Source organism: Zychaea mexicana (genome assembly GCF_025766255.1).
Source record: "Zychaea mexicana strain RSA 1403 chromosome Unknown BDB00scaffold_4, whole genome shotgun sequence".
NCBI classification, from domain to species: domain Eukaryota; kingdom Fungi; phylum Mucoromycota; class Mucoromycetes; order Mucorales; family Lichtheimiaceae; genus Zychaea; species Zychaea mexicana.
The window spans coordinates 662,969-677,508 of NW_026516667.1; the positions used below are offsets into that span (position 1 = coordinate 662,969).

Below are 14,540 nucleotides of genomic sequence, written 5' to 3' on the forward strand. Positions count from 1 at the left end.
TGTGCTCAAGCTTTATTGGACAAAGTATGATACCGGGAGAGGTGGGGAGGAGTAAGAACCATGTATGGTGAGTCATTATCGGTTACTGATTATGCTTTTGTCCCGCCGTCGGCTCTCCGTCATCACTGAATATCGCTTGTTGCTATCCTTATGTGTATGCTGCGCCGTGGAAGAGCAGTAATGATACATCTGCATAGATCATGCTACTTGTGGCGTTGACGCCGTAATATGTATGATATAATACGGTTTTCGCTCGACTTGGCAAATGTACACGCTTCGGCGGCGTTGGTGCAGCATCTGTAGAATTTTTAATATGTATAGTGCTGGTAACAATAATGCCGATTTTATGCCGAGAAGGGGAAGTGTGCTACTCTTTTACTATATTACGTGTCGCTTCTCTTTCTTCTTCTTCCACCCCTGCAGCATGTAAACGAGAATAGGCATAAAAATATCATGAGATTATGTGTATGTGCAGATCTTAAAAGTAGTCTGTTATTATATGTGCTCGTGAAAAAAGGTAGCGGCAAATCAAGGGAAGAAGATAAAACCTGCTTCTGTACATGGACGCGCAGCATGAAGCAGCAAGCAGGTCAAAGTAGGTTGGCAGCAGCGAATGTATTTGAAAACGGCCAAAACCTCATCAATAACCTTACAAGGGAAGCCGAACAATTTGATCGGCTCCGGCAACTTTTCCTTCTTCTACACCCACCACGAACACACCCCCAACCCCACCCAAAATCAGACAAAGTTCTAATTTTCAAAAGAAAGAGCAAGATCCGACGTAAACGATATTATGCCAAATACTCGTGTCATTGATGGTGGTACACGAACGTCTGTGGGAGCAGAGGGATGTGGCACCATCTTACAAACTTTGATGGGATTAAATAAGCGGATGATGGGGAAAGCGAACTATTTTCACAGATGGAAACTAAATGTCTGTGCCCAGTCTCAAATGAAGGAGTCCCCGATCCGTTTGTCATAGGGTCGCGGATATATTACATTGTACCAGTAGCGAGCGTGTGGAAAAAGTATGTTTGTGCACACCAATAGAAAAGAAAAGAGCTGCGGGCTGATCCTTCTGTTGTTGTACGTAAAAAATTGATTACTAGCGCCACCTAAATACTGCTTAGCTCCTAACTTTTTTTTACTGCTCTGTGGATTAGCTATATGTAAGTATGCGTCTCCTGTTGCTGGTGTTTATAGGCTTATGCATGAGCGATATAAACAAAACGGCGCTCATTCAATTCAACAATCAAGGAGTGAATTGTATATTTCTATTCAGATGGCCGGTTATCTTATGTACTGTCACGCCATCTGTATCTAATAGTGAGTAGTAGTAGTACTAGCTAATGTGAGACCGGTGAAAGCGTTGCTGAGTCTGTGGGAGACTTTTCGAAGTATAGTATATATGTTTTATTTCTATTATTATCGATATCATGGCTTAGCAATCGTCTTTTTTCTCATGGGATTGCATTTTGTGGCTGCAAATTGAACCCGGTATTGATAATCATACACGCAGATGCCACATGTAAAACGAAGGATCGCTGCAACGTAGTTTACACATTGAAGCACATTATATATATTACCTGCTGCTAGACTACGGATAACTACTCTACTACGTACACAGGAAAGAGATGAAGTCTGTCAGCCGAGACTTGTCCAGGTGAAGAAAGATGGTAGTATATTCTGATGCTTACCCGAAGAGCCGGAAGCCTGTAAAAGATTTACCTGTTTCTGCTAACCTACCCATTCAGCACAGCCTCATAAACACAGTTGTCGTTCGTTTATGAGGATTGAATTAGTACGACTTGCTGTCCAGCATACACTTTTTCTACCCACAGGCGATATTCTTTTAAAGACTAAGAGAACGTGGTATTGAGCATCATAATTCACCTACTTGGATTGTTATCAAAACGGACACCACATATTGCCGTCATAGACACAGCAACGGTCGCACGAGACATAAGCATCTACACTGGAGCATACAAAAAAAAGCATTATTGAGTAGTCATGAAGCACGCGCATTGGTTAGCTCTTCTATGTGCATCCTCTATAATAGAACCCTGGGAGACGTAATGTGCATTTGCGGCAAGGGGTGATGAAGGCGCTGTTGCTACTTTATTTATTTATTCGGAAAAGTAACGGAAGTCTAACCGACGGACACAGACATGATCATTAACAAGCAGAAGGCTCGTGCACCCCCCAAAGTGAACAAGATCATGGTTGTCAAATGGTGTCACCAGAGGCTGCTTTTTTGTACAACCCACATCTTTATTATCGCAACGAGAATAGACATGAGATTCTGTTGCACTCAGGTACGAGAAACCTACTAATCTCGGTCCGAAAAAAAAAAGAGAGCTCACAGACAGTGGTGGCTCGAAACTTTACTGTTCTTGTTAAAATAGCGACCGGGATCCCCAAAACCGCTGTGCGTCATTTTCCCGATTTGCTCGACGATTCCACGTTTTTCTTTTATATATGCTGTCGGCTTGCTCTCTCTCTCTCTCATGTCATTGAGTAATAAAAAGGTATCTGAAAGGTACACGTTTATCTTGTACTCTCGTCTGACTCGGGTGTTGCTTACACGAGATGGACGTGCATTCACGGTAACTAACAACTTTTTGTTGCTTACTAGTACTGTACGTCCATCATCCTGGCATTTTTGTAACCTGCAAATAAAGCCCGTAAAAATGAAGAAATTTCAGCAGTAGTATCTGCCCTTATACCTCACTTTGTTTGTCTTGATCACCAAACGCATCGGAAATTGACATTTCTTTAAAGATGTGCGTGAAGCTGCAGCAAGACCCAAAAAAAAGTGTTAAAAACAGGTTTCTGAGCGTAGACAACGATTTATTTTTAAGATTGTTTGAATCCTCTCTTTCATGGTGCTATGTTGATGTTTACAGCACACACAAACATTTGCTGTGATTTACCGATGATGGAAAATCAATGCACACCATTACATCCGTACACCCGTACACAAAGAATGTTACGATGTACGGGCGAGTCGGAACAACGAACCGTAGCATCCGCTTGTATCTGTCAAGTCGCTGTCGTTAACGACGGTGGGCTGGGAAGGGGTGAACGAAACACAAATTAGTGTTCGGAAGGTCGGGATAGAAAACTTTAATCATAATACCTAACAAACGCAACTTTGTTTTCGGCAGGGGCCGGAAGAGAAGATGAGAGGCGACAAAGAAAGCGACAAGGGAGGAAGAGGAGGATCGAGATATACATCTTGTGAATGATGCCGGGATCCAGAAGCAAGATCTCTCTTTGCTTACCCAGTAGCCCTCTTTTGGGAGCAGAGGTTTGATCTGGAAACTTGGTCAGTTTTGGGTTGCCGGCTTACCTAATAAGGCCATCCCCATGGCAACAGTTGCTACAAGAAAATCTTCACGTTTTTATGGACACAGACGTTGGTGAATCAATAGATTGCTACGCGGACATATAAAACACACACACACGCACAGTTCTTTGTTGCCGTGCATATTTTATTATGGCACTAGTGACCTCATTGTCGCGTCTTAGGACAACATATGCCAAGGTGCTCTAAGCTCTCGTCGTAAACGAGACACAACATAGAAGGGGGGAGAAGGGGGTCCAGACCAGTGGAAGCCAGTTACAATTGCAGTCAAGTAAAAAAGCTATCTGAGAGACGTTTGGTTTACAGCAGGTTGGTTAGTAAAATTGTTGGTATGGGGGGAGAAGTAACATAAGTATTATTTGCACGGGAATTCATCTGAAAAGGTTTGCTACTACGTACTCCCAGAATAGTAAAAAGGAAATCGGTGGCAGGAAATACAAAGAGATAGATAGCCCCGTGACCAGCCGCTGTCTTGATCTTCTCTGTCTGTCTCTCTCACCCGGAACTGAAATTATAAAAGCGGACAGTTTGGAGACAACCCCCTTCTTTTCCGCACATTATTTTTTCCCTCTATCTTATTGTCTCTCTCTCTCTCTCTCGTTTTTCACTATCTTGTCTTTTTTTTTTTAGCTTTGACTCTTTTGCACGCCCATGTCTCAAATGGATCAGTTTCAGTTCGTCACTCAAGCGTATCCCAACTTTGACCCAGCCGCCCAGGCCATGTACTATCATGACATGGCAGCAGCAACAACAGCAACACATCAGCAACACCATCCCCACCAGCACGGCACTGACGGTCGCGTTACCGCGTATTCGCAGTTCAACTTCCAGTTTTCTCCAGGCCATGTTAATCCCCAGCATGAGCATCAAGCTCGCAGACTGCATCAACTACAGCAGCATGCCGCTTTTCAACAGCAGCAAGCGGTGTATCACCAACAAAGTATGTTTCTGCATTGAAACTACAAGTGGTTTTTGTGATTGTAGCTCACATTTCGACTATTTTCTTTTCTAGTGTTGGCATACCAGCAATACCATCATGCCGAGCATCAGCAGCATCCCATGTCGCCCGGTAAAAGGTACATATTCGTAAGGCCCTGCAGATAATAAAAAGTTTTTTTGTACTTATGCACCGTATAATGATAATACAGAATGCAAACCAAAGCCGAACGTCGAGCCGAGCACAACGCCATTGAACGTGCTCGCCGCGAGAATCTCAATACCAAGTTTCAGCAGCTGGCCCATTCTTTGCCAAATCTCCAAAATGATCGTCGTCCTTCCAAAGGAACTATCATTGAGAGAACACTTGATTTTGGTAAGCTCATCGTCAAGACACGTTACTGCATGTTTCTCTCTGATCCAAATTAGTACACACTAAGTGAGCCTAACTCTGTCTTTCTACCATTTCCCCCCTACCTTAAAATAGTCAAGAACACAGTCATGAAAGAAGAAAAGTTCCTCAGCGAGATCAGAAAGTTGCGTGAAGAGCACGAAGATCTTATGCGACAGTTGACCCCAGGGCCTCCATCCAATGGTTCAGCCTCTGATGCTGACGAATCAGACGGCTCTTCAACGACTTCTCGCGGTGTCTTTGCAGTTGATCGACTCAGTTTGAACTCGTCATCGTGCCCTTCGCTTGAATTGTCCTCCACGAGCCCTTCCCTGCAAGCTTCTTCTGGATTAGATTCATCTGGCTTTATGCCCTCGACAACATCGTACGGCAACTTGCTTTCTTCGAACCCAGTGCACAACGACGTCATGTTTGGCCAACACGATCCTCAACACCACCAGTCACTGTTGCTTTCTAGCGCTGCAGCAACCTATGAAAGCGACGACGATTACAGCAGTGCCAACTTGGACGAAATTGACCACACTGTCACTGACTTGACCTGTAAGTAAAAGATACCATGCATGGAAAGCTGCTTTCTTTCTTCCCTTCTTAACGTTTGCGGCCCATTCCGACTCATTGTGAATGAATCTACTATCACATTTAGCTGCGTATCCCAGCATGGTTACAATGCCACCTTCAACTGAATATATGAACAAAATGACCCCTTCACCAGACGCCATTCCTTCTTCCGATTACGAGTTCAAATTCGAACCGCAGCAGCCGCAGCAACAACAACACTAAAACCCTTTCCCGTCCTTTTCCAACGCTTCACTTTTGCACAGCACATTTACCTTCCCTTGAATACAACGAGGTCTGCCAACTACCAACATCACCATTAGCAACATATCAACAACCAACAATGCAACACTCCTCCTACACATCATGCTTTTTATATGCTTCCCTGTTTATCTCTTTTCCTATAACCTGATCTTATGTACATATGCGTTGATCGCACCACTTTGAGCTATTTACGCAAACAAAACTCCTCCCACTTTACATTGCCCTACTCTCATTCTATCTATACCTATGTGTGAATATTCTTACCGCCCTTTGTTCTGATTATGTGGCTGGCCAGAGGTCAATTAATACTTTCTTGCCCTATTTCGTTTACTAGCCCCATCGCTAACCCCACTTCTCGCTCGTTGCTATCATTTATGACTCTCGATCATCTTATGGGGCATCAGCGTCCACTTCTTTTATCCTGCCAGCTATTATATCTTTCCTGTAATATATATTTTTCTCTGTTTCTTTCAGTCTCCACTCCCCACCCCCACCTTTCCTTATCTCCTTCTATATCGTATATGTATTATCATCATTATCATCATCATTATCATCATCGTTTTCATCGTTTCATTTTTTCCTTTTGCCGGGATGAACCAAAACCTACATCTGAGCATGACATTTCCTACTGTTCCCCTTACTAAACCCCGGGATCAGACAATAAATCACATTTATTTGTTCTTAAGTTTTTTGACTTATACTTTTGACGCGTTTCCTGTTTGTTTCGTGTGTATGAATGTGTTTGTTAGCATCGCATTCTTTGCCAAGATGATGACAATGTACCTGGTCATGTGTAGCGCATATAATACTTATGTGTGTAATAAGTAAGTATACTCTGCTGCTGTTGATTTTTCTATTGCTGCTCCATGAAGGGGGAAAAGCAAAGGGGGTGTATAGTTGAATGGATGCGCATTTAGCATGATGTCTGGGGACCCCATCAGCGACAGCAGCAACAACGAGTAAAACTGTTCTGGGACAATTGTCTCTCTATTCTTTGAAAGAATGGAATAATCGCTTTTAAAAGCTTTGCATTAGCATCGCGTAGTAATGTCTTGTAGCACTACACAATATACACTCGTCACATAGGAGTAGTGAAGCCACCGTGGAGTAAGCATTGCACCAATTGATGTTTCTTAACCGGCCTTGTATGGCAAGCAGTATCCTGCTGGATCTGGTTCTTCCTTCTGTGGCTGCTTGCTGCTGCTGCTGCTATAATTGTTGGGGCACAGATCCCCTCCTTCGCTCTCTTTCTTTTTTGGTCGGTCGAACTTGGGGGTAAAAAGGGAGGAGGGTCAAGTATTGGGGGGAGTAAGTGGATACTCTCTTGTTTTAGCAATTTCAGTGGTGCTCGGGCAGCAAAACGCGATATAGTTAATGCCTGACAAGCAAGTCGTCTGGGTAATCTTGCAACAACATGCACACCGCATGCATACTATTCACACATCGTTCTTGCCTTTAAAGGCATGGCGTTGTTCCTTCGCACAAGCCTTGGCCTAATCAAGTGAAAGTGAGGGGGGTTGGACGGACGGACGGATGACAAGTGGGACGATCTAAGCTTTTGCTTGATTTAAAACAAATAAAAAAACCGTTTTTAACGCGGAACACATCGGGCCGGGTAATGCGCATCATCTCCCGCAAGATGTTGGTTTAAAAGCCAACAATTTTATGTGCGATTGTAGATTCTGTGTATTTTACCTTGCCTGTTTTTCCTTGAAGAAGCAACATTGCAGTGTTTTTTAAGCAACTAGTTGTTGTATCCTGCGTGAGCCCATACTTCACTTGCAGTGACACTTGAAAAATAAGTGATATATGTTGCAGTGTGAATCATGAGCGACGATACGCGTCGGCCGTGTGCCCAACTGGCGTCATTGCCACCCGTATCCAAACAAAGTTAGCTTGGTTTGTCAAAACGCATGTCACTGTTGTTGCGATATTATTTGATGTATGTATGCGTATAAACACACAACAAAGCAGAGCATTGTTTGTTTTGAGTCGTACTAACGGAACCAAACACTGATTGTCCCGAAATTAATCACACATTGATCGCATGCCGTAAAGTTATTGCCTGTGTCGCGGTAAATGTATCATTTGCATCGTTCCCGTTAACACGTATAATTAACATAGAAAAAAATAAGGGGAAGTTTGGGGGGCTCGGGTGGAGAGTTATGGATGACCTATGATGCCCGTGTGTATCCGCGTGTAGTATCTGTGAGACTGCCAGCACACGCTGGTTGATTTGTCATGGTGACTTGTTGCTAGACATCAATTTTTAGATTGCTTCCCTCTCCAACTTGGTCCAAATATCCCAGTATTAGTGAATAAAGCGTTTGAGTTAGAGGTTATATTCATCCTGCTTCATAGAACTGGCTAAGTGATTGCGGTTGCTCCAACCTACATGACATACGTCGGATATAGAAAAAAAGCTTTTCATCTGGCTATGTCTATCACTTTGCTTGCTTCTTCTTTTTCGGTCATATCAGTCGAGGGATGATCGATCAAGGAACCAAAAAAAACAACCTTGCACCAAAACAACTCTCTCCCCCCTTACCCAACAAAGCAAAAAACAAAACTGTTTGTTGGAACTATCATTGTCTGAAAAATGATCAGCAATCGATGTCTGGCATTCAGCATACTACTATAGAGAGCTGGTAACACCAAATCCAACTATTGCCCATAAGTTTAGCTACAGGAACACTAAAACACAATCTACGTACATGCATCATGCATCGTCTGTTTTGCTCTTCTACCCATTGAACTAAGAGGTACTGCTAGCGGCGCATGAACCTACAGATAAATATCAACCGCTACCGAGTGTTACTACCTGACCAAAAACAGTACATGCACCCATGCCGTTTGGAGCCGGGTATGGAAGACTGGGAGCGATTTGGCGTAGTATGGAGTCTACGGTCCAATAGACGGCTTTCGCATAATGATCCTGTAAAATGCATCGAGTTTCAGGGGGTCAAGAGCATAAACCTTCCTGCGTCACAGGCAAACTGAGATAATTTGTGGTTGAGGCAGTGATGTACACCAACGATACAAAAAGTGGTTATAGAGGATTTAAACACCTTCTGTGTCTTTGAAACCCCCATTCCCTGGGGAGATGGCATACCTAATACATTGCCAAACAGCAGCCGTGGTAAGGTCTCATAAACAATGACAGTAACAGGTACTAAATAATAACAGCCTTGCAATTGTCGTTAGCGCACAAGATACCCATACAATATTAATTGAAAGATCATTTTAACATATGCCCATACAGTTTCTGTGTTCGTAACTAGTACAACAGCATATTGATGCTTCATGGGAAAGTTCCTATAGTGAAATCCACCTAGAATAGGACATTATACAGGGTCGACAACAGCGACATAGGAAGCACACTAAAACAAGTGCTTCGCATTAAATTATAACATTTCAAAGGTTAGCTATTAAAAGACGCATATGAGATAGCTTCTGAGTATATATATTGCGTTGTGCTCACACTGAAGATGCTGTAATCTTATCGATAACACCTGGCTTGATAGCAATTACAGTGCCAAAACCTGAAGACTATAACATGCGTAAGCATATAGCGTTCGACAGTTGAAAAGCGTCAGCACCATTACCGCTCATGCTCTCGTGTAGGTGAAAGTAGTAATCATATAGTGGAGTCGTTAAACCCCTGTCGGCAACTATGAACGCAGTAGTCATGTATATAGCAGCTGTCAAAATCACTTGTTGTCCAGCTGTATCTTCAGGATCATAATAAGATTCAGCATCGGCGATAATCAAGCGGCGCATTATACATAGTACTCGCTTATCTCGGAACTTATGGTTTTTGCGTTCAAAATGGCATAAACCTGGTACTCGCGAACAGCGACAGGGATCTACTGCCTTTTGCTAAGCCTTAGATGATGCTGCTGCAATCTATAGAGACTGCTCCTCGCAGTAATCAACAAACATGTGTTGTACGTCTCTGACCAGTTATTGAAGGGGAAAACATGTATATTGTGCTGTAAATCGCTCGTGATTTAGCAATAGTAACGAATATGTTTATCCACAGCGGCACCATAGCAACAGAAATTTTTACTTTAGGCACGAAAGGCGATTCACCATTCGTCGTCTTGGAAAGGATGAGATGGTCGTCACACCAACTGTCAGCGGCACAAAATATATCGGAGCAGTTCCGAACTGAAATTGTGAGACAAGCTCTCCTTTCTTATCGCTCCATGGCTACTACAACAGCCATACGATCTCAACTCAGCTTTTGCACAACCCAGCTCGCTGATACATGTGTTCGCATGACAGTGGCGCAATCGACATTCTCCTGCCTCAAACAAAATGCATGCGTTTGACCGTACGTTTCTACGATGTGAGCCAATCCAGACGGACCTGCACTCAAACACTGACTCACCTTAGATATATCAAAGCTCAAGTTTCTCATTAACTCAACAGTGCTATTGTGAACGGAACAGAAGGTAATCAAGAACACGCATATTTGACCGTGCAGAATTGCAGTTAGACACCAAGTCATGCGCCCTATTCTCTGATGCCTGTACTTGATCACAAGCGTAATTTAAATGTATTTTACTTGGAATTTCAAATAAAAAGCGTGTTTAAATAGAGGATGACGTTTTTTATTTGGAATTCCAAGTTTATCACATATATTACACGCTTTTTACTTGATATTCCAAGTGGCTCTCTACATAGAGGACAACGTTTTTTATTTGGAATTTCAAGTAAAATACATCTAAAACACGTTTTTTATTTGGAATTCCAAGTTTATCACATATATTACACGCTTTTTACTTGGAATTCCAAGTGGCTCTCTACATTGGAACGACGTTTTTTATGTGGAACGATGGATTTTCCGCCATGTCCCTGACCTGAACTTTTGAGTTTTACCATCTTAGTCTCCTCGTGTAGTATATACGATGTCTTTAAGAGATAGTCACCTATTAGCATATCGTAAAATTTAGCAAGCAACGACAAGATGGTAGTGTTGCTTGAGCTCTGTCTACAACAATAGTGGAAAGCACAGTGATGAAAATGACAAGCAGAAGGTAATAACTTTGCCTCGTAAGTTGTTAGGGTACATTTAGGTCACATGTTATGTTAAGATGATGGGATAATATTAATCCATCCTTCCATCGATCGTTAGATGGCTCGTGTTTATGATGAGTATTCGGCCAGACCTCCAGTGAACAGCGACAAGACTTTCAGGATGGAGTATTTGCTACGATGTTTTATGCAAGAGCGATAAGTGGAAAGCTTTCATCGCACGAACCATCTGTTCCTGCAGGAGAAAATGTAGAGCGCCCTCTTCCTCTTGGCCAGAAAAAGGCCAAGGCTGCCAAAGTTGCAAAGAAGCGACGACTCGAAGATGGCGGCGATGCTAAGAGAAGGATTCAATTGGCATTGCCATAACTCTTGTCATAGATGCTCCATAAGATCTATGCGCAATTGCCTATTGGGTCTTTTCATCACGGACCGCTTTTAGATGGGAGAGATGCACGTAATCATGTCTAGACCGCCATGCGAGAAAAATGGCGAAACGGAATATCTTCACAGGTATCGTAATCAGATTCGATCGCTTTATGACTTGGACATCTTGCCCGTTCGCCTTCAACAATCATATTATGCAAAACTATGGGTGCTCGTATAATTTGGAGAACACTGCTACAATCCAGACACGCACAGGCTGGTGAATGATACCAAAGCGTGCTTGTTGAAGGACACTAAAAGCACGTTCAACGTCCTTGCAGACCGATTTTCGTTCTTTAAAAGGCTACTATATATACAGATGTTGTTGCCTTTGTTTAGTTGTATGCTTCAGCAAGACAATACCCAATATGCTGGCTCCGCAACAATTACTTGTTCATTTTGTCCTTGAAGTGCCGGAACAGACTTCACAAGAGTTGACCAAGCACGGCTAGTACCGTCAGTCAAGTAGTGTTCCTTGTCATACTTATTGCCATGGATGGCATATCTGACGGATGGCGCTCGACCGTAGATCATATCATCAATGACAGGAAATTTATGCAAGACTTCAAAATCATTGACTTTAATATCATTGTAGGAGCTGGGAGCACCAAAAAACCGGGTTCAATATCCATAAATCGTGAGGCAACAGCTCCGAGGATGACAGTAACCTTGCCTCCATCTCCAACGTACATGCCCTCCCAACCTTTTGGACGATCTTCCATTCCCAATGCATGCAATCGATGGATCCAGGCATAACTTAGAATCGTCGTTTATCCTTAACAGCAAGCAGCCCTTTCAAACTATGCTCGTTTGGCGAGCGAAGGTAACACCAAAGCACTCGGTGAGGCCGTGGCAGAAGCTTTGGAACGATTCTCTGGCTGTCGATGCGCCTATCTTCAGATATTTGTCTACAGTATCAGCTGGTCTGCCGTAAGCCAATATGCACATTGCTGCAGTTCCTTGCGCATATGGATGAATGTTAATTCTTCAGCAGCGTCAGGTCGTTCCTGAAATTTTACGTGTTTGATTTTTAGCTCGCGCACGTGATAGACACAAATAGTGGTTGGCTCATGTGATAGCGTCGTCGGGAGAAAATTGCATCATAGCGAGGATTGGGTACGAAGTAACCTTTTATCAAGAGCTTTCGAAAAGGAAACGATCGTCATCAATGACCTTGCGCTTCTTTTTTAGAACTGGAGGCGTTTTTTTAATTTTTTACGTGCTGCTTCACGATTTCTTCATTTCTGATGATCACACCGCTCTGTATATTGAGGCTGTTGGCAACGAAATTTGTAATTGCTTGGGTGTCTATTCATGAGAGGAATAAAGGAACCAATCTTTGTATTATTCAACAGCCGTTCCGTGTTATTCACGTGAGAAGTTTGATGGCAAACGGCTGGCGAAGGAGCTGTAACACCATATGTCAAAAGTTACAGTCCGTGAGTTAAAGTCATTATTTAAAGTCACCGCTGCAGATGCTCTACGATATCCACAATAAGAAGACTGTAAAATCTAACGGCTTACATGGTATAGTAGCTTAACGGGAAGACGATCGGAACCTTTGCAATGAGAAAAATAAACCTGGATAAGTAATGCTCTCAGCTTGACTAGCAACAATTGAAACAAGCTATTTCATTTAAATGACTCTGACATCACGAGCTTCGTAATAACGTCTAGATCCGATGCTGCTGTAACGTTAAAAGTGCTGACTGGAAGTAATCTGATGTACGTAACCGTGATCTTTTTCATATTCAATCCTATAAAGTACAGAATTTCGTCACTAACTTTCATTAGCAAATTCAATTTTCGTTTTTTGTTATCTAAATTGCGTATATTTCTGTGCATATAAGACGTAATATGCTTGATTGATAGATATAAAATGCTCTGCAAACTCCAACAACAAACGCTAAGAAAAGTTGGATTACACCCGAAACCAAAATCACCGCTTCCATACATATCAACATCATTTTTCTGTTGCTGCGTATGGCTATCACCAAATCTCAGAATGACGACATTGATTTCTTGATGCCACGTTCTTCCACTTTTTTTTTGAGTCTTGCTCTATTTGAATGGAGCAGTCATTATTAAAACAATGTGTTCATCTAATACTTGTCACTTTTAGTTGAAGAAACGGCTGTAGCCATACTTATCTAATTTCTAGTTTACCAGTAAATGATTACAATTATTCGCCTTGATAAACCGATAACTTACCGGCAAGTATCAATAAAGGTTGCTCAATCAGATATTTTGCTTTATTTAGTGAAAGCTCAAAGCAGGATGGACAGAGAAACAAAATTGTTGTTACGGGTTTTCGGACTTGGACCTTAGCTGAGCTTGCGTCCGAAGTGTAGTTTCTAGGGAGCACCCGCGATGATATCGCCTATTGCAACATTGGGTTGGCTGTTCTGTAATTCAAGATATAAGGAATCATTTCTTAAATAGGAATAACTCTGATTTGCTCCTAAGGAATATAGCACCGGCCGTTATAGTACTCGTTGAACAAGAGAAATTTAAAAATAAATATGGTTTCTGCTGTCTGGGAACTTGGGAACAAAGAAAATGAGGATCTCAGGCTGTGCTGTATGATGCCCTGGATAAATCATACCGCCCAACGGTTATTAAGTGAGAGAACAGTAGGTTAGGACGCGTAATAGGTACGATTCTCAAGAGTGTTGCGGCTCAAAACAGAGGCTTTTATTCGAGTAAGTGATTTCTGTTCGAATTGTTCATTGACGTTTTCTACTCTAATTTTTAGCTGTCTTTGTACCTTTTTTCCAAGAAGAGTGGCTTTCCATTCTTCAGTATGGCAATAAACACTTTTTTTTGGCAACTTTCCTTGGTGCCATCGTTTAATTCAATTGTACTACTTCTTCTTAGCCTTTTTCTTTGGCGCTATAGTTTTTCTCCATGGGTACTTTACTTCTTGGCCTTTTTCCTTCATGATATCGTATACATGTTATATGGTTCTTGTTGATCTTGAAGCTCTTTCTTAACAATATGGTCGTCTGTCATCATTACTTCTCTCGCTTGCAAGACATCTGTTTTTGGTGGATGCCGACGTCTTAATGCTTGGATGGCCATGTCACACAATTAATGCAAGAGGTATTTTACTAGGTTTTTCTGGGTTTTTTTTTATATATGCTACATACGTAAAATAATCATTATGAAATTGCCTATAGGGCAATTCAATGGTTAAAAAATACAGGGATAATAAATATTTATGAGTAAAAGAGTATAAGACAAAGATTTAGATTGGGTGTTGTTTATACCGGGCATGTGCTTGCCGAATTAGATAAATGCAATGGACGCATACTATGCCTGAAATGCTGTGTGAATATCAAGTACATGAGCTATTCTTCGCAGCATAACTCATTGAAGTAATCTTACACCATCTAATTTACAGCTTTATTATAGCTTGTAAATTGTGGCGATTTTCTTCAGAAGTATAAACACATGTACAGCAATCACCTTTGCTATAAGGCGGTTGAAAATCACTTTGATTAGATTCTTTGTCGCATGGACTTTGTGCTGATTTCACAGTTT

General features: G+C 42.0%; 2 protein-coding genes across 2 annotated transcripts; both read left to right on the top strand.

Annotated features, from left to right (window-relative positions):
* Positions 1-3,775: 3,775 nt before the first annotated feature.
* On the top strand, positions 3,776-5,539 carry BDB00DRAFT_401672 (uncharacterized protein). The gene is made up of 4 exons (XM_053117245.1): positions 3,776-4,307; positions 4,380-4,443; positions 4,530-4,679; positions 4,791-5,539. The coding sequence occupies exons 1-4, from the start codon at positions 4,098-4,100 to the stop codon at positions 5,261-5,263; spliced, it is 897 nt and encodes a 298-aa protein (XP_052985014.1). The 5' UTR covers positions 3,776-4,097; the 3' UTR covers positions 5,264-5,539.
* BDB00DRAFT_401655 (uncharacterized protein) lies at positions 5,540-6,234 on the top strand. The gene has a single exon (XM_053117244.1). It carries the CDS (start codon positions 5,816-5,818, stop codon positions 6,176-6,178), a length of 363 nt encoding a protein of 120 aa, XP_052985015.1. The 5' UTR covers positions 5,540-5,815; the 3' UTR covers positions 6,179-6,234.
* The last annotated feature ends 8,306 nt before the right edge of the window (positions 6,235-14,540 follow it).

What these genes read in the sequence shown, in the direction of transcription:
- BDB00DRAFT_401672 (XM_053117245.1), top strand. Translation starts at nt 4,098, where the DNA reads ATGACATGGCAGCAGCAACAACAGCAACACATCAGCAACACCATCCCC. An exon ending in CCCATGTCGCCCGGTAAAAG is followed by an intron (nt 4,444 to 4,529) that starts GTACATATTCGT and finishes TGCAAACCAAAG; the next exon opens with CCGAACGTCGAGCCGAGCAC. An exon ending in TGAGAGAACACTTGATTTTG is followed by an intron (nt 4,680 to 4,790) that starts GTAAGCTCATCG and finishes ACCTTAAAATAG; the next exon opens with TCAAGAACACAGTCATGAAA.
- BDB00DRAFT_401655 (XM_053117244.1), top strand. Translation starts at nt 5,816, where the DNA reads ATGTGGCTGGCCAGAGGTCAATTAATACTTTCTTGCCCTATTTCGTTT.